At 48.9% G+C, this 19005-nt stretch overlaps 1 protein-coding gene across 1 annotated transcript in view; it reads right to left on the bottom strand.

Moving 5' to 3' along the window:
* NBEAL2 (neurobeachin like 2) overlaps positions 1-19005 on the bottom strand; it is a 149787-nt gene that overhangs the window by 45794 nt on the left and 84988 nt on the right. The window contains exons 14-27 of the mRNA XM_048510517.1: positions 17972-18555; positions 17108-17240; positions 15743-15862; positions 14034-14361; positions 12785-12867; positions 11296-11388; positions 10537-10708; positions 9416-9549; positions 8696-8855; positions 7491-7593; positions 6493-6646; positions 4582-4740; positions 2812-2971; positions 197-282 (exon numbers count right to left, since the gene is read on the bottom strand). Of these exons, the coding sequence (XP_048366474.1) occupies positions 197-282; positions 2812-2971; positions 4582-4740; positions 6493-6646; positions 7491-7593; positions 8696-8855; positions 9416-9549; positions 10537-10708; positions 11296-11388; positions 12785-12867; positions 14034-14361; positions 15743-15862; positions 17108-17240; positions 17972-18555 (2469 nt within the window). The remainder of the gene's footprint in view (positions 1-196; positions 283-2811; positions 2972-4581; positions 4741-6492; positions 6647-7490; positions 7594-8695; positions 8856-9415; positions 9550-10536; positions 10709-11295; positions 11389-12784; positions 12868-14033; positions 14362-15742; positions 15863-17107; positions 17241-17971; positions 18556-19005) is intronic.

Here is a 19005-nt window from a genome sequence, read left to right as displayed (position 1 = left end):
CCCTCAATCTCAACACTATACTCCTACTTTTCCTGCACCTTGAACCCGTGACTCCTGGTTCTACTCTCTGGAGAGGCAGAAAACAAGCTTGCTCCCTCACCAACATGACATCCCTTCAAATATCGAAACATGGCTATCATGCCCCCCCGCAACCTTAACCCCCATCAGCCAGCTCCCATCCATCGCTCTGACTCACCTTTCTGCAGATGTTCAGCCGGGCAGTCAGTTCTGCCCGGTGGGACAGGTAAACCACCGCCACCAAATCTTTGTAGTCTGGGGCATCTAGGAAGCAAGGAAAATGGCGGAACGTGAGCACCTGAGTACGCAGAAAGGTGTCCAATAGTTTTGCCACTACGGCACCTACGGCACAGTCTTTACAGTCTAGGAGGGGCAGGGAGAGGCAGGGAGGGGCAGCTCTGGCTCATACAAGTTGTTTTTAACAACTTCTGTTGTTTTAACTTGTATTTATTTCTAGTAATTGCTGCTTAAGTTTTTAATGGGTTTAAGTTATATTTTTGTACTGATTTGCTGTCTAGAGAACAGCCATGCTGTGAGCCGCCTCAAGCCCTTCGGGGGTGAGGCGGCCTATAAATCCAACAAGTAAGTAAGTAAGTAAGTAAGTAAGTAAGTAAGTAAGTAAGTAAGTAAGTAAGTAAGTAAGTAAGTAAGTAAGTAAGTAAGTAAGTAAGTAAGTAAGTAAGTAAGTAAGTAAGTAAGTGTCAGCTGGGCTATAAACATAGCCTCAGCAGTCTGTGGAAATGGGCAGCAGAGCACCGGAGCTCCATTCCCCAGATTGTGTCATTTTTTCCTTTGCGGTTGGGAAAGGGATCTGTTCTGCCCAGGATGAATGGATATCAGGCAAAAACTGGGGGATTTCCAAAGCTAAAGAACCCAAAGATCAAGAATAGACAAGGACCGCTAAATAAAAAAAAAACTGCTATATAGCAAAAGCACATATGCCAGTGGTGGAGAACCTATGGCATTCCAGATGTTCATGGACTACAATTCCCATCAGTCCCTGCCATCATGGCCAATTGGCCATGCTGGCAGGGGCTGGTGGGAATTGTAGTCCATGAACATCTGGAGTGCCTTAGGTTCGCCACCACTGACATATGCATTTAATACAAATTAAAATCATCGTATCCTAGTTGAAGGCCCGTGATAGCCTGCCTCACGTGCATAAAAGCACAATGACATAACACGAAGAAATCCTGTGTCACATTTTTATTACTTAAAATCAGATGAATTTTGGTCCACTGGCCATTCTCGGTTGCCAAAAATGATAATACAGTGTATTTGCTACCTGACTACAAATACAAATAATACATGTATGTGATTGGGATCAACTATTTGAAAGTTGTACAAAACTGGTACACAGGTCTTCATTATAAAGCCAGGGTCCACTCAAGAAGTATAATCAATCAATCAATCAATCAATCAATCAATCAATTAATCATTTATCAGACATAAATATATGTCTCTCAAGGTTAGAAGAAGAAGAGGAGGAGTTTGGATTTATATCCCCCCTTTCTCTCCTGCAGGAGACTCAAAGGGGCTTACAATCGCCTTGCCCTTCCCCCCTCACAACAAACACCCTGTGAGCTAGGTGGGGCTGAGAGAGCTCAGAAGAACTGTGACTAGCCCAAGGTCACCCAGCTGGCATGTGTGGGAGTGTACAGGCTAATCTGAATTCCCCAGGTAAGCCTCCACAGCTCAGGCGGCAGAGCTGGGAATCAAACCCAGTTCCTCCAGATTAGATACACGAGCTCTTAACCTCCTACGCCACTGTTACTTGATTGTCTGTTATACTTCCTTATTAACATTAACATAATTCATTACAGACAGCTTAGTTTAGCTTCCTTAATCTTAATATGTTTGCGAGAAATTTAGCTACAGCAGTTGCTAGCTCTCTTGCATTCGCACTTCCTTAAAGAAGATATTGAACTATATTGGTATTATCTAATTTTCTTACTTGTATTAGAGGGGTGATATATGTGTTATGGTTACTCTCGTATGTTTTACACTCCATTAGAATATGTTCAAGTGAATCAATTGTTTTATCATCACAGTTGCACTTTCTCTTGTGTCGAGGAGGTTTTTGAAATCTTCCCAATAGATTATTCAATGGAAAAGCATTAAAGCATGCTAATATAAATGCTCTCCGAAGACCAGGATTGTCCAGTTCATATAAATAATCAGCCATCTTCCCATTATATGTTTTTAAATTTAGGAAAGATGGTGAACATACTGGTGGATTTATTGAATTCAATTTTTGGATCTCTTGGTCTAAAATGGGATGGATCTAAACACCTTCTCCTTGGGAAAAACAGGAGCAGCCTTGGCGTAGGAGGTTAAGAGCTCGTGTATCTAATCTGGAGGAACCGGGTTTGATTCCCTGCTCTGCCGCTTGAGCTGTGGAGGCTTATCTGAGGAATTCAGATTAGCCTGTGCACTCCCACACACGCCAGCTGGGTGACCTTGGGCTAGTCACAGCTTCTCGGAGCTCTCTCAGCCCCACCCACCTCACAGGGTGTTTGTTGTGAGGGGGGAAGGGCAAGGAGATTGTCAGCCCCTTTGAGTCTCCTACAGGAGAGAAAGGGGGAATACAAATCCAAACTCCTCCTCTTCTTCTTCTTTCTTCAGCCATCTGTGGGGCAGTCTTTAGGAGCAGGAGTCTGTACCTATTTCCTCAGAGAAAAATATTCCCCAGCTTTGCTCCAACTTGTACCGGACTCCTCTTCAGTCCACCATGCTGCCCCTGATAACCCTCCAACCCCAACCCCTGAATTTATCCAGCCAGTCTTGCCTTACCTGACCCCAGGACCTGTTCTAAGAGGTGGCGGAACAGTTGCATAGAGACAGGGACGTCGTTCAGGTAGGAAATGAAGCCCTGGTAGCCAATGTCCTTCAGTTTCAGGCGGTGTTTGCTCCTCTCGCTCACCTTCTCGTATTTCAGCAGCTTGTATAGGATCTGTGCACAAAAAGGAGGTAGCAGCTAATTAACGGGGGAAGTTGTTGAGGCTGCTTTTCATTGCTTTTGCATATTAAGGAAAAGCTGGTTGTAGATCCCTGACAGGAGTTTGGCGGGGGGGGGGGGGGTTCCCCTTCCTTCAAGGGTTTACGGCTGGACTTTCCCCAAAAATGCAAAAATGATGAAAAGCATCCTCAACAATATCGACATAAACAATATTGATATTTCCTTTAAAGAGTAATTTCCTTTAAAGAGTAAGGAGCAGCAGTGGCGTAGTGGCTAAGAGCAGTGGCTAAGAGCAGGTGCACTCTGATCTGGAGGAACCAGGTTTGATTCCCAGCTCTGCCGCTTGAGCTGTGGAGGCTTATCTGGGGAATTCAGATTAGCCTGGGCACTCCCACACACGCCAGCTGGGTGACCTTGGGCTAGTCACAGCTTCTCGGAGCTCTCTCAGCCCCACCCACCTCACAGGGTGTTTGTTGTGAGGGGGGAAGGGCAAGGAGATTGTAAGCTCCTTTGAGTCTCCTGGAGGAGAGAAAGGGGGGATATAAATCCAAACTCCTCCTCTTCCTCTTCCTTCTCTTCCTCTTCCTCTTCCTCTTCTTCTTTCTTGCCTTTGAGTAAGGGCAGGCCGCTGTGAAGGAACTGCGGGGCTAGGAATGCCACAGAAAATGCTCCATGCATAATGCGTCACTGTCAGAGGCATATCTAGGGAAAATGTAGCCTGGTGCAAAATCTGAATTTTCCTCCCCACCCCTCTTGCCCCCGTACGGGGGCTGCCCTCCCCCACCATGACCAAACAACTTTTTTCGTACCAGGTCTTGAAGTCAGTGTATGGACCCAGGGGGAAGGCGGGTGTGTTTGTGTGGGCGATTTTCTGCCCCCCCCCACCATGTAACTAAATGGCCACAGTCCGGGGACCCCATACGCCCCAGTCACTGTTATATTATCTGCAGCAGAACAGGCGTTCAAGACTGACCCTCTCTTTGCCTCAGCCAGGGGCGTAATGAGGCAAACTGGAGCCCTGGGCAAAACCCGAGTTGGATGCGCCCATGGGCGGCCACTCCACCACGACCAAATTTATTTTTGCACCAGGACATTGGTGCCTGCAGGGTTTGCATTTTTAGACATATCAGCACCAAAATTTCAGCATATTATCAGGAGACTGTCCTTATGCTACTACCCAAGTTTGGTGAGGGTTGGTTCAAGGAGTCCAAAGTTATGGACTCCCAAAGGGGGTGTCCCATCCCCCATTGTTTCCAATGGGAGCTAATAGGAGATGGGGGCTACAGTTTTGAGGGTCCATAACTTTGGCCCCCCTGAACCAAACTGCACCAAACCTGGGGGGTAACATTAGGGCAGTCTCCTGATGATACGTGGAAAATTTGGTGCCACTAGCCTAAAAACACAAATGGAAAACCACTAAAAATACCCAAAAACGAACCCTGCATTTTGATGCCCCCCACAAGGTGATGCCCTGGGCAGCTGCCCACCTTGCCCAATGGGCATTACGCCCTTGGCCTCAGCTGAGCCAGACAGCATCCAAAGATCAAGCCAAGTGCACACAGAGACTAGACGCTAGAGAGGCACAGAAGACAGAATGTGCTCACCTTGAATATCCTCTCGCGCATGTCGTCAGAGAACTTCCTCTGAACCAGAAGCGAGAAAAAGATCTCTATGTTTCCCGGCTCAAACAGAAACGTGAAGAGCTGTTCCTGGGCAGGGGAGCTTTTCTGCAAACTGTGCATCACCTCCAGCACCCCACACACCTGCCGGAGGCACCAGAATATTTCACGTTGGTACAGGGGGGTTGGGAGCACACAAGCAGCTTCACGCACATTTCACGGGTCCACAAATAAAACAAAATTAGAAAAGGCAAAAAAAAATTGGGCAAAATTGACAGGTCTGCCTTTGGGACAAGAAAGAAAGAAAGAAAGAAAGAAAGAAAGAAAGAAAGAAAGAAAGAAAGAAAGAAAGAAAGAAAGAAAGAAAGGCCAAACTTTCATAAGTTCATTATCAGATCCGAAAATTTAAAAAAACTGAAAATTGTTAAAAACAACAAAACTTATACAGATCTGTAGTCAGGGCACAAAAACGAAAACAAATTTTAAAATGTCCACAGTCAGAGCCTGAAAACTCATAAATCCTTGAACAATCACGAAAAACAAATTTTCAAGTCCATGGTCAGGACCCCAAACTAAATAACAATAACAATAACGATAAATCAAAAACCACAAAAACGGTCAGGACCCAAACATTAGAAAAACCACCAATTGTGAAATGTGGTCAGATTTTCACAAGTCCGTTGCCAGGGCTTCAAACCATACCCCTTTCCCAAATTCTTCCTGCTTTTCCACTCCTTGAACGATTGATGCTTTACAGCAGTGGTGGGATCCAAAAATTTGAGTAACAGGTTCCCTCGCCAGCCCCCCCTTAGCAAAGGAGGCAGAGGCGTACCTAGGCAAACCTGAGCCCTGGGCAAAACCTGAGTTGGATGCCCCCCCCCCCCATGGGCAGCCACCCCACCCTGACCCCCAAAAAATTTGTTTTGCACCAAGTCATTTCTAAATCATCACCACATTATAGAAAATGCCCCAACTGACAAATCTGAACACAGCAATGGTGAAACACACAGGTTCTTTGAGAGAGACTGGTGAGATAAAAGGTACGAAAGGCTGAGAATCCATGAATTGCAGGACCTGGAAGGGATTAACCCAGTTCAGGGAGTGACATTATTAGTCGCAAATTGCTACCCCGTGTTTCCCCGAATATAAGACAGTGTCTTATATTAATTTTTGCTCCCAAAGATGCGCTATGTCTTATTTTCAGGGGATGTCTTATTTTTCTGTGTTCTGTTCGTCAGGCATGCTTCCAAACAAAAACTTTGCTATGTCTTACTTTCGGGGGATGCCTTATATTTCGCACTTCAGCAAAACCTCTACTATGTCTTATTTTTAGGGGATGTCTTATATTCGGGGAAACAGGGTATATGGAACCTTCACGTTCAAAGGCAGGATGCCTCTTGGGGAGGCGAGGGCGTGGAGGTGGAAAAGCGGACCCCATTAGGAACCCACTCTCGGCACACACAAATAATTAGTAACCCACTCTCGGGAACTGGTGAGAACCTGCTGGATCCCACCTCTGCTTTACAGGTGTCAAAAAGGGCACCTTTTTCACCCTTGAGAACTGCTGGTAGGATCTAACTTTTCAACCTAATTGTGAGACTGTCCTACTTACACTGCATAGCAGAGGCGTATCTGGGGGGGGGATGGCGCCTGGGGGCAACACCTGCTTCGGGATACCTGTCCATCTGGCAGGTACACCTCTGTCGCATACCCATGGACAGTTATGAACTTGGGGTGGTGACAAAATTCAGCCAAGGTACTCTATGATGATTCAACCACTCTGCTCTACTAGGGCTACATTCCAGACATCTCGTAAAAGGTGAGGAAGGTGGTGGAACACAAGAGAAAAACCAGGTTTGTTTGCGGTGTCTGAACGGAGCACAGCGCCGCCCATACCTGGTGTTCATCGTTCACAGCGGCAAGGTAGTTGAGGGCACATCGCATCTCCTCTGTGGAGAAGCTCCTGCTCAAGAAGTCCTTGACCAGACTGAAGAGAGACGTCTGCACTGTCTTGATGTCGTCCGTCGCCACCGGCTTCTCCTTGTAAGTCCTAAAAGGGAGAGGGGGGAAATGACACTTAACCATCTTGGCTACCTTACTGTTCGTGTATAGTGGAAAGTGTCCTCTATTTGCAGTTGATTCTCTGGGACCCCCTGTAGGGTTTCAAGACCAGCAACTGGTTTGCCTTTGCGTGCAGAAGGGCTAAACCTATTTCTTTCCAACATGCTCCTAAGCCAAACAGGAGCTTCATGAGCTCGCAATTTCCATGTTACAGATGGACCAAGAGATGCTATTTGTGCACTCGATGTGCTCACCATATCTGGCAACACTCTCTTCTGATGGCTACCCTGTATCCAGATGTGTTACTGGGCCCCAGTGTGGACCACAATGTGAAAATCATGAAGACAACATGAAATTTTTCTCTCTTTCTCACAATACTAGAACCAGGGGGCATCCATTGAAAATGCTGGGGGGAAGAATTAGGACTAATCAAAGGAAACACTTCTTCACGCAACGTGTGATTGGTGTTTGGAATATGCTGCCACAGGAAGTGGTGATGGCCACTAACCTGGATAGCTTTAAAAGGGGCTTGGACAGATTTATGGAGGAGAAGTCGATTTATGGCTACCAATCTTGATCCTCTTTGATCTGAGATTGCAAATGCCTTAACAGTCCAGGTGCTCGGGAGCAACAGCCACAGAAGGCCCTTGCTTTCACATCCTGCAGGTGAGTTCCCAAAGGCACCTGGTGGGCCACTGCGAGTAGCAGAGTGCTGGACTAGATGGACTCTGGTCTGATCCAGCAGGCTAGTTCTTATGTTCTTATGACTGACTGGAACTTCCTTCTACAGTTCACATGGTGTCTTTTAAGGTGTAAAAGAGATTTTAGCTCACCCATAATAGGTCCTGATGGAATCTAGGATGTACTGGACTCCATACTTCTTCCGGATCCTTTGTTTGTGATCCTTAATTATGTTGGACAGATATTGGATATGGCCTGCAAATAATGAAGGGCAGAGTGAAAAGACAGACAGGCACATTTCACAGGTAGCTGCATTAGCTCAAAGCAAATCCTGAAACAAGATTCCCATAATAGCTTTTATTGGGGCCAACCAAAACAATTGTGGAAATTTCTGAGTTGCGAAATGTCTCCTCTCTCCTCACTTAAAAAAAAAAATCCAGACTAGTTCTAACAGAACCCAAACATTTCGTGCCATATCGTTTTAATAAAAGGTATTGCATGATTTTGCTGTGTTCCATGGACCTACCCACTAAACAGACTCAGCGGATACAAAATCGATTTATTGATTGGAGGTAAAAGGTTACACTTCAAGGATCTTTGTTTTAAGCAACACGTCCCTGTGATCTCCCACTACTAGTTCTCAAAAGAAGAAGGGAAGAATAATAATTTGGATTTATATCCCCTTTCTCTCCTGTAGGAGACTCAAAGGGGCTTACGAACTCCTTGCCCTTCCCCTCACAACAAACACCCTGTGAGGTAGGTGGGGCTGAGAGAGCTCTGAAGAACTGTGACTAGCCCAAGAACACCCAGCTGGCATGTGTTGGAGTGTACAGGCTAATCTGAATTCCCCAGATAGGCCTCCACAGCTCAGGCGGCAGAGTGGGGAATCAAACCCGGTTCCTCCAGATTAGAGTACACCTGCTCTTAACCACTATGCCACTGCTGCTCTTCTCCAAGGCTGCATCACCAGGTGCACCAGGGAAAGGTGTTCCAATTAAGCAGATGTATACCGCGAGGGAATGGCGCCCGGGGCAACATCTGCTCCAGGTGCCCCTGGACTCAGATCTCACTCTTCTACTGAAGACCAACACTAGCTACCATTCTGAAACTATCCTTCAAGATGTATCCTCTTCTATGCTACATGATAAAAGTGCATGCAGACGAATTTATGCCCCTGGGGAAGCTGTTAATCACACAGGTAAAGCTGTTCCACAGAGAGTCCATTGTCACTGCACCCTTGGGATGATGTCCTCCACCCTCTCATCTATGAGAAACATCTGTGCCACCTCAAGGGAAGTCGCTCCAGCTTCACAGGAGACCTCCCTTCTGGATCACACGCAAACCATCCCATGCTCACCCAACCGGACGGCGAAATCGCAGTTGCTCCAGATGCTGAAGTCGAAAAGCAGATACTGGTAGAGAAGGTGCAGCAGAAGATGGTGCCCTTCAGAGGCCACCTGGTCCATGAGGATCTCAGAGGCCATCAGCACGTTCATGTCCATCATCTGGCTGGGGACCTGGGAGGGCAGAGATGATGGGGCACTTGCCTGAGTGGTCCAACTGAACAAGCAGAAAGACACTGAAGAGTGCTTGGACCACGAACCTCATCTTGTAACCACTGGCTGGATTGCAGATCCTGCACCTGTTTATCACACCTAGCTGGACTTCCCCCGTAACTTAACTCTTCCACAAGATCCTAGGCCTGTGGTGGCGAACCTATGGCACTCCAGATGTTCATGGACAACAATTCCCATCAGCCCCTGCCAGCATGGCCAATTGGCCACAAGATCCTAGGCCCGTGGTGGCGAACCTATGGCACTCCAGATGTTCATGGACAACAATTCCCATCAGCCCCTGCCAGCATGGCCAATTGGCCACAAGATCCTAGGCCCGTGGTGGCGAACCTATGGCACTCCAGATGTTCATGGACAACAATTCCCATCAGCCCCTGCCAGCATGGCCAATTGGCCATGCTGGCAGGGGCTGATGGGAATTGTAGTCCATAACATCTGGAGTGCCATAGGTTCACCACCACTGTCCTAGGCCACTTGGCACAGCATGACCCCAAAATACTTACGTTCTGGAGGAGGGCTCCGATGATCGGTGGCCCATGGCATTGGACCAGGCTCTCTTGATTGACAGGGTGGCCTCGGATAAAGTTTTTCACCAAGAGGAGGAAAGCGGCCACCCCGTTCTTCTCCAGCCGGCTTTCTGCAAATGGAAAGGCACACCTCGGTCAGCCCTAAGGGAGAAAAGGTGGCGTCCCTAAGAGAGGGACCTGGGATGATAAAAGAATCTGACCACTCCCAGGATTTGATCACTGGGGTGTGATGCCAGACGACTCTTATTATTAACTATTAACTATTTATTGATGGATGCTGCTGCTATAGTTTTAAGGTTTTGTATTATTTTTAACTGGGATTATTCGATTTGTTTTATTATGTTTGTTGTTGCTTTGTTGTACACTGCCCTGAGCCCTTCAGGGGTAGGGCGGTCTATCAAATCTAATAAACAACAACAACAACAACAAAACAACAACAAAACAACAACAAAACAACAACAACAACAACAACAACAACAATATTTGGAGCACCCTAAGGGATTTGATTGTTGCAACCTCTCTCAAGGGTCAATCCCCATGAGATTTTTCCTTCCCTGACTGTAAAATCAATCTAGCCTTAGAGTGGAAGTTTAGGATATTTTATTTATTTATTTTTATATTTCTATCCTGCCAAAGGGCTCGGGGCGGCGTACAACATGATAAAAGAAATACAATTTAAAACAGCAGTAACAGCTCTAAAATACAGCAAAAACCCAATACAGAAGATAAAAACAGGGGTGGCCAACCTATGGTGCTCCAGATGCTCATGGACTACAATTCCCATCAGCCCCTGCCAGCAAGGCCAATTGGCCATAAAAGATGGTGACTTAAAAACCCAATTCCCCACAAGAGGAATTGCAGACCCTGTGGACTTGATTCAAATCTCGCAGGGCCCTGATCTTGCTGAGGAGCTTATTCCACCAGACTGGGGCCAGGACAGAGAAGGTCCTGGCCCTCGTGGAAGCCAGCCGGAGGTCCTTCAGGCTAGGGATCACCAGTAGGTTTTCCTCCGACGAGCGGAGGGTCCTAACTGGGCAATACGATGCCCACCCTCGTCCTGACTGATTACTGCATAGCAACGGAGATGGAAAGGTAACCTGAGGATTTCCCCAGTGGGATGAGCATGCCCTGGGCGTTCCGGGAAGAAGTCAGCTCCGGGCCCACCAGGTCGTGGGTTTCCTGATGGTCTTCCGACTCCTTTTTCTGAGACGCCACCTGATCCAGCAGGGGGAGCAGCACCCCCAGGCCCCCGACGCAGTTGACCACGTCCTGCGGGAAATGCAAACGATGCCTCGAGAGAACGTTCAGAGCCAAGAGGCGATTCACACAGGCGGCAACAGTGAAAGATCAGCCCCTGGTTTTTGTAGGGTATTCGATTAAAAGAGAGATACTTAAGCAGGTTCCAGCGGTAAAGGAGGCAGCCAGAGATACTTTGAGTTGCTTTTTATAGAAAAGAAGTTTACTAACTTAAAAAGGGTAGGGTTACATGGAACAAAACAAATAAATACTGTACTGCTCTGTTACATATTTACAGTACTAACTAGTGATGGCAAACCTTTGGCACTCCAGATGTTATGAACTACAATTCCCATCAGCCCCCGCCAGCATGGCCAATTGGCCATGCTGGCAGGGGCTGATGGGAATTGTAGTCCATAACATCTGGAGTGCCAAAGGTTCGCCCCCACTGCTTTAGCAGAACAGCGGCTGGGGCATCTGACTCATAATGAAGGACATCATGCAACGTGCCCTCTGCCTTCCGCCATGCCTCTTGCCCCAGAGAACTTGCCAGCCCCTCACCAGCAGGGAACAGTCTGGAGTACCACAGACTGTGACACTCCAGAGGAGTAGTGTCCTACCTTGACATCCCAGTTCACCACCTTGTGCCCTGTTAGCCTCCCGTCAAAGAAGTGGTTCGGCGAGAGATCCAGGCAGATGTTGCTCTTGCAAGCCTAGAAATCCACACAGGAGAAAGAGACCGTTAATAAAAGATTGCACCCAAGCAGTGGTGGGATCCAAAAATCTTAGTAACAGGTTCCCATGGTGGTGGGATTCAAACAGTGGCATAGTGCCAGTGGGGCTGGTCATGATGGGGGCGTGGTCGGGCATTCCAGGGGCGGGGCATTCCTGGGCAGGGCTGTGGCAAGGACGCAGCCGCTGCGCCGGTCCTTGGGTGGGAAACGAATGCACGCAGGCGCAGGCTGCCACGCACGCCGGTGCACCTCCTGCTAGACGGCTTCAAGTTCTGCGCGCTACTGCTGAGAGGAGGGGCGTAACTAAGGCAAAAATCACGTGGCAAAATCACCAATTAGTAACCCCCTCTCGGCACACACAAATAGTTAGTAACCTACTCTCGGGAACCTGTGAGAACCTGCTGGATCCCACCTCTGCACCCAAGGCATAACTGGACCCAGAATATTTCAAGGGTCATCGTCTCCCGTTCTCACAGACCTTCCTTAGAGGACTTTATTTATTATCATTTATTTTTATATTTATACCCCACTCTACCCCCAAAGGGTTCAGGGCAGCATACAATGCCATTACATTACAATTCTCACAATGACCTGTTGTTCCCCCACGGCTGGAGCTTATGCAAGACGGAGCTTTTTCTATACCTTATTTGTAGTTTCTGCTTTCTCCTCTGCTCCTGGCTTATTAACATTAATTTATTCTTAAACATATTTTCAAGATCATTTGCTAGCTGTTTCCATTCATCCTTCAACTCGGATAACATTTTCCCACGACTAATTCTCATTAATTTTGCTATTTGGGCAAACTGAGTTTCTTTAATATGCATGATTTCCATTGTCAGGTCCAAACAATTCTAGCAGCCAACGATAAATATCAGAAGACTTCGCCAACGGTATTGTCGAAAGCTTTCACCCAACTGGTTTTGGTGGGTTTTCCGGGCTGTGTGGCCATGGTCTGGTAGATCTTGTTCCTAATGTTTCGCCTGCATCTGTGGCTGGCATCTTCAGAGGTGTATCACAGAGGGAAGTCTGTTACACACTGCGTCCAGTGACACACTTCTCTCTGTGATACACCTCTGAAGATGCCGGCCACAGATGCAGGCGAAACATTAGGAACAAGATCTACCAAACCATGGCCACACAGCCCAGAAAACCCACCAAAGCCATTTCACCAACTATTTTCTCCATCTTCTTGTCTATTTTATACTGATATAAATTCATGGCATTATAGATTTTGATTGACTGTCAGAGACATCAGAGAATGCTCTGCCTGAAATCACGAAGATTCGGATAAGGCACTGTCCCTTTAAACACAGTCTCTCCCCCTTCTCAGAAGAGAGAGAAAGCAAAAAGGAAGAGATAATGTAGGTGTTCGTACCTGTGGGGTGTAATACAGAAGCAGTTTGCTACTGAGCTCCAGGAAGTCCCCTTCTGGCTTGAATGGTGAGGTAACATTTGGTCCTATTGGGGGGCAGAGAAGAGAAGAAAATGGGGCTTTCCAACATGCCCGAGAATCATAGAATCATAGAGTTGGAAGAGACCACCAGGGCCTGGTGTCTCTCCTCAGTGCAACAGGCAGAGCAACCAGAGAGCCAAGGAGATATTGTTTCTGTGTTGGCCTGCTATGTAGAACTGCCCGGCGTTTGGATTGCCTCTGCCCCTGACGGCGCCGTTTTGTGTTGGCACTCACTGCCCTCTCTCAAAATTCCATGATATGAAACTGACCTAAAGGGGCAGTAGTGGCCTAGTGGTTAAGAGCAGGTGCGCTCTCATCTGGAGAACCGGGTTTGATTCCCCGCTCTGCCACTTGAGCTGTGGAGGCTTATCTGGGGAACCAGATCAGCTTGTGCACTCCCAACACATGCCAGCTGGGTGACCTTGGCCTAGTCACAGTTCCTCGGAGCTCTCTCAGCCCCATCCACCTCACAGGTTGTTTGTGGGGGGGGGGGGAAGAGAAAGGTGACTGTAAGCCCCTTTGAGTCTCCTTACAGGAAGAAGAAGAAGAAGAAGAGTTTGGATTTATATCCCCCCTTTCTCTCCTGCAGGAGACTCAAAGGGCCTTACAATCTCCTTTCCCTTCCCCCCCCCCCACAACAAACACCCTGTGAGGTGGGTGGGGCTGAGAGAACTCCGAGAAGCTGTGACTAGCCCAAGGTCACCCAGCTGGCGTGTGTGGGAGTGCACAGGCTAATCTGAATTCCCCAGATAAGCCTCCACAACTCAAGCATCAGAGCGGGGAATCAAACCCTGTTCCTCCAGATTAGAGTGCACCTGCTCTTAACCACTACACCACGCTGCCTCTCCCCATGGTAGAACCTGAAGAAGGTGGGGTTTGAGATGGTAGGTATAAATCCAAACTCCTCCTCCTCCTCCTCCTCCTCCTCCTCTTCTTCTTCTTCTTCTTCTTGAGGGCTTTTACATTGCCTTCCATCTTCTCGTTCCTGAGCTGTACGTCCCTCTCTGTCACTTTGCTCCCCTCTTTTCAGGACAGACTCAGAAAGGTTAACACAAACCAACATGGGCCACGGAAGGGCGGGTTCCCCATCTGAGGCACGTTGTTTATACTGAGAGAGGCATGCCCCTTGCAAGAGCTCTCTGCTCTGTTTCTATGCTTCTCGGACACGCACCTAAAGAGTAGAGCGCCTTCACTTGAGCCGGCTGGAGCGCTTCACAGAAGATCGAGATGGACCCGAGGTGGCCCTCCAGCGACGTGGGCATCCCCCACTCCGTATCCTGGCTCCCCGCGAGCGTTGTGGACACCACGCCTTCCCGCGTGACCTGAGACGGAATGGGCATCCATGCATGTGGCGCGAGAGAGGCTGGGAAAGATTGGGAGCGGCTCAAAGGAGGGTGGGCCGGGAAGGTCAAGTCTGGTGAGTGACACGGCGACGGCAGGGTGGTGGAGGTGGTGGTCGTTCGGTGGCCGGCAGAGCCAATGCAGCAGGAAGAGAAGGACTAGATGGGAAGACAAGGACAGGAATTAAAACAGAAGAGAACCACGTTTTGTGTCTCAGCCTTTCCCTTCCTTATGGCAAATGAGAAGCGTCTGAATGGAGACAGCTCTGCTGACTGTCATTCGTTCACCCGTCAGTAGAGTCACCACCAACATCTGGATTATGGTGTCTGCTCAGAGACTGTACGCTCACACGAAGGGCTATGAAGTTAGGGCAGTGATGGCGAACCTTTTCGAGACCAAGTGCCCAAACTGCAACCCAAAACCCACTTGTTTATCGCAAAGTGCCAACACGGCAAATTTAACCTGAGGTTTTAGTTTAGAAAAAACGGTTGGCTCCAAGGCATGCGTTACTCAGGAGTTAGCTTAGTGAAGCAACCGTGCAACACTTCAAATGGGTGAATCACGATCCTAGGAGGGTTTACTCAGAAGCGAGTCCCATTGCCAGCAACCGAGCTTACTCCCAGGTAAAGGATCATGCCCAGGCCAGCCTAGATATGCGAGTGCCCACAGAGAGCGCTCTGAGTGCCACCTCTGGCACCTGTGCCATAGGTTCGCCTCCACTGAGTTAGGGGAATTAGGGAGCTGGGTGTGTTTAGTTTGGTGAAGAGAAGGTTGAGAGAAGAAGAAGAAGAAGAAGAGTTTGGATTTATATCCCCCCTTTCTCTCCTGTAGGAGACTCAAAGGGGATGACAATCTCCTTGCCCTTCCCCCCTCACAACAAACACCCTGTGAGCTAGGTGTGGCTGAGAGAGCTCCGAGAAGCTGTGACTAGCCCAAGGTCACCCAGCTGGCGTGTGTGGGAGTGTACAGGCTAATCTGAATTCCCCAGATAAGCCTCCACAGCTCAGGTGGCAGAGCGGGGAATCAAACCCAGTTCCTCCAGATTAGATACATGAGCTCTTAACCTCCTACGCCACGACATGACAGCCATGTTTAGATATTTGAAGGGATGTCACGTTGGTGAGGGAGCAAGCTTGTTTTCTACAGCTCCAGAGACTAGGACCAGGAGTCATGGGTTCAAGGTGCAGGAAAAGGGATTCCACCTAAACATCAGGAACAACTTCCTGACCGTCAGGGCTGTTTGACAGTGGAATGCACAGCCTCAGAGTGCGGTGGAGTCTCCATCTCCGGAGATTTTTAAAGAGAGGCTGGGTGGCCATCCGTGTGTGTTCCTGCATGGCAGAGGGTTGGACTGGGTGGCCTTTGGGGTCTCTTCCAACTCTATGATTCTGTGATATGGGAAGAAGGGAAGCCGTGGCCTTCAGTCTGCAAGACTGGAGTAAAGTGGTCGAATTATTCATCGGGTCACCCTAACTTGGCAGCAACTTGACGGCGTGTGGCACACGTGATAACTGTGGTCCCTTCAGGAAATGATCTTACCTCACCCAGGGAGGGAAAACGTAGCTGAGCCATTTTTTTGAGCTGCCCGTCCACATAGACGTTCACGAGATTCTGTCCGAAGGGCCGGCGGCCAGTGATGTGGACGATATCGACGCAATGCTAGAAGAAGCAGGAGGAGACAGAAGTGTTTATGGAGCCCCAGAAGTTGTGGTTACGCTGAAAAGAGACAGCAGCGTTGGCCCAGGAAGAAACGCATGAGCTTAGACCTGGTGACAAAAAAAGCTCAAACCAGCCCTCGAAGAACTTCTGTGCCACCTTCAGATTTCAGCATGGGTGCAGAATGCCACGGGTGGGAGGTTTGGAGGAGGGCATAGTGTTTCTTTAAAAATGCAGCTTCATGTACCTATTTATTGATTGATTGATTGATTGATTGATTGATTGATTAATTATGGATGGATGGATGGATGGATGGATGGATGGATGGATGGATGGATGGATGGATGGATGGATGGATGGATGGATGGATGGATGGATGGATGGATGGATGGATTTTATATACCGCGGTGTACAACACAACTTCCTCTACACGATGTACAACAACCCATACAAACAACCCCATTAAAATTAGATTAAAACACAGCGATAAAATTAACAAAGATTAACAAAGATTAACAAAGATGGCGTCAATAACCCCAATTAAAACCCTCCCAGAGAGGGGGGAGCAAAACAGAAAAGTGGGTCCCGTAGATGATAATGGGAACTCTGGACCGGAGGAATAAAAGGGGGCACCTCAGTCAGCGGCTGGACACTCCAAAAGCCCGGCGGAACAGCTCCGTCTTACAGGCCCTGCAGAACTCACCAAGATCACCAAGATCCCTGCAGAACTCACCAAGACAGCTGGAGGAAGAGTGTTCCACCAGGCAGGGGCCAGGGCTGAAAAGGTCTTGGCCCGTGTGGAGGCCAGCTGCATCATTGAGGGGCCAGGAACCACCAGCAAATTGGCCTCTGCTGAGCGCAGAGGCCGAGTAGGGACATATGGGGTAATGCAGTCCCGAAGGTATGAGGAAGTTCATACAGGAAGTGACAAAGGGCAGCTCTAGGAATCTCCCAAAACTCTATGGTAAATCCATAGCGTTTTGGGAAATTCCTAGAGCTACCCAGGAACTCACTGGAAACTCTACAGTACAACTGAACTTTCATCAGCACCTCAACAGCCCTAACACCTGTCTATGACTGACAGCTGAACAGGACAGAGCTTGCCTACTGTACCCTGGGAGTGGAATTTATAACACCTGTGCTGTCACCTCCTTTGCGAAAGCAGCAGGGTAAAGTCAGACACCGGACCTGGCCATGGTGCACCTAGCCGTTGGATTGGGTCTCCCAGCACAAAGGGGCTCAACTCACCCAGGCGCTGTCGTTGAAAGGAAACTCCGGGAGAGCAACTGTCATATACTCCTTCTTTGTGCACACAGCTACCACAAGCATCCCGTCAGCTGTGAAGAAGGCCTCAAAGCCTGTCCCGCTGGCTGTGAAAAAGCTGGTGGGAGGGAAATAGAGGGATAGAAAAGAGGCTTGACTGTGGATGCTGTTGGCCCAACCACAGGACAGGGCTGTTGTTGTTGTTGTTGTTGTTTGTTTGTTTGTTTAATTTAATATATCGCCCTATCCCCGAAGGGCTCAAGGCGGTGAACAACATAAAATATCACACATAAAATCATCACAAAATTAATTACCATAGATACAATTAAAACAACAGTTAATACCTAACACAGCGTCCCACGAAACCCTTGCTTAAACCCTCCCCAATATATATATAATGGGTCCTGATAATATAAGAGACCCATATGGGGCAAAAGGAGGGGCAGGGGGCACCCTCAGCGGCTGGTCTCACCAAAGGCCCAGTGGAACAACTCGGTCTTACAGGCCCTGCGGAACTCTCCACTCTCTCACTGTTGTAGAAGTAAGCCCACCCACAGGCTGGTATTGAGCCCCACACATAATTATGTAGAAGAAATGAGACCCGGGAGAGTTCAGCAGGCAAGCCACGCGCCAGGTAGTGGGGTGCCTCCTTGCGTGTAAATACAGAAACGCGAGGAGACCCCGCTACGACCCCAATGCTCAGCGAAGAGCCCCGAGGAAAGCATTCTGTGCATAATGGGCCCATGAGTTCTATTTTGGTTGCAACAGGCTGTCCCCTCTGGAACACGTCAGGTTGGAACCTGTATACAACATCACATCCACGCCAGCCCACTGCCCACAGGGCCTCACCTGTACAGCTGCTTTCGCTTCAACTTGGCCACCTCCTCGGGGGATTCCTTCACTTCCTCCACGAGGCACACCCAGGCGTGGAAGGCGAACCCGCTTCCGGGCCACTTCTGGATGGCAGGCACCATAATCCCCGCCATGCTGGGGGTGAGGTCAAAGTACTGCAACGCTCGCTCCGGGCTATCCTTCCGGGCCATGCCCGAGAGCGCGCGGATGACTTGGGTGGTGTACGGATGGGCTCCCTTGCCCGGGTCGGTCCGGAGCAGCTTAAGGAGTTGCTTGAATTCGCCCGGCCGGATGGAGAGGCTGCCCAGAACTTGCAGCAGGCGTATGAGGTTCTCGGCACACTTCCCGTCCAGTTCGTGCTCGGCGGCGCACAGGGCGTCCAAGAGGCAGCTGACCATCCCCGCCTTCACGCACGTCGTGCGGCTCTGCAGCGAGGAGTCGCAGATTTTCTTCAGCCAGTCGGAAAGGAAGATCTGCAGGTCCTGGGATTTCAGTTCTGGAAGCCACGTGACCAGTATCAACAGGGGCTGCTCGTTGTGGATCGGGCGGGTGGGGCAGGAGGCGTGGTCACCTTCAACCGCCTGGCCAAAAAATAAAAGCAAACAAACAAAAAAACTGAAAGTCAAGGCTGAATTAATCTCCTGGTTCATTAGTTCCTCTCTTCCCCAGTGACCTGGACGATGGCCCAAGCTAGCCTGCTCTTGTCAGATCTCAGAAGCTATGCGGGGCTGGCCCTGGTTGGCTGGGTGACCACCAAGGAAGTCCGAGGTTGCTACGTGGAAGGAAGGCAAAGGCAAACTGTTGCTTGCTCTTGCCTTGAAAACCAGGGGCGTAATGCCCATTGGGCAAGGTGGGCAGCTGCCCAGGGCATCACCTTGTGGGGGGCACCAAAAATGCAGGGTTCGTTTTTGGATATTTTTAGTGGGTTTCCATTTTTGGCCTGCAGTTTTTAGGCTAGAGGCACCAAAATTTCAGCGTATCATCAAGAGACTGTCCTTATGCTACCTCCCAAGTTTGGTACAGTTTGGTTC

The sequence above is a fragment of the Sphaerodactylus townsendi genome, linkage group LG11 (genome assembly GCF_021028975.2).
Source record: "Sphaerodactylus townsendi isolate TG3544 linkage group LG11, MPM_Stown_v2.3, whole genome shotgun sequence".
Classification (NCBI taxonomy): Eukaryota; Metazoa; Chordata; class Lepidosauria; order Squamata; family Sphaerodactylidae; genus Sphaerodactylus; species Sphaerodactylus townsendi.
The sequence above is the reverse complement of the archived record's forward strand: the minus strand, read 5'-3'. Positions and strand labels throughout refer to the sequence as shown.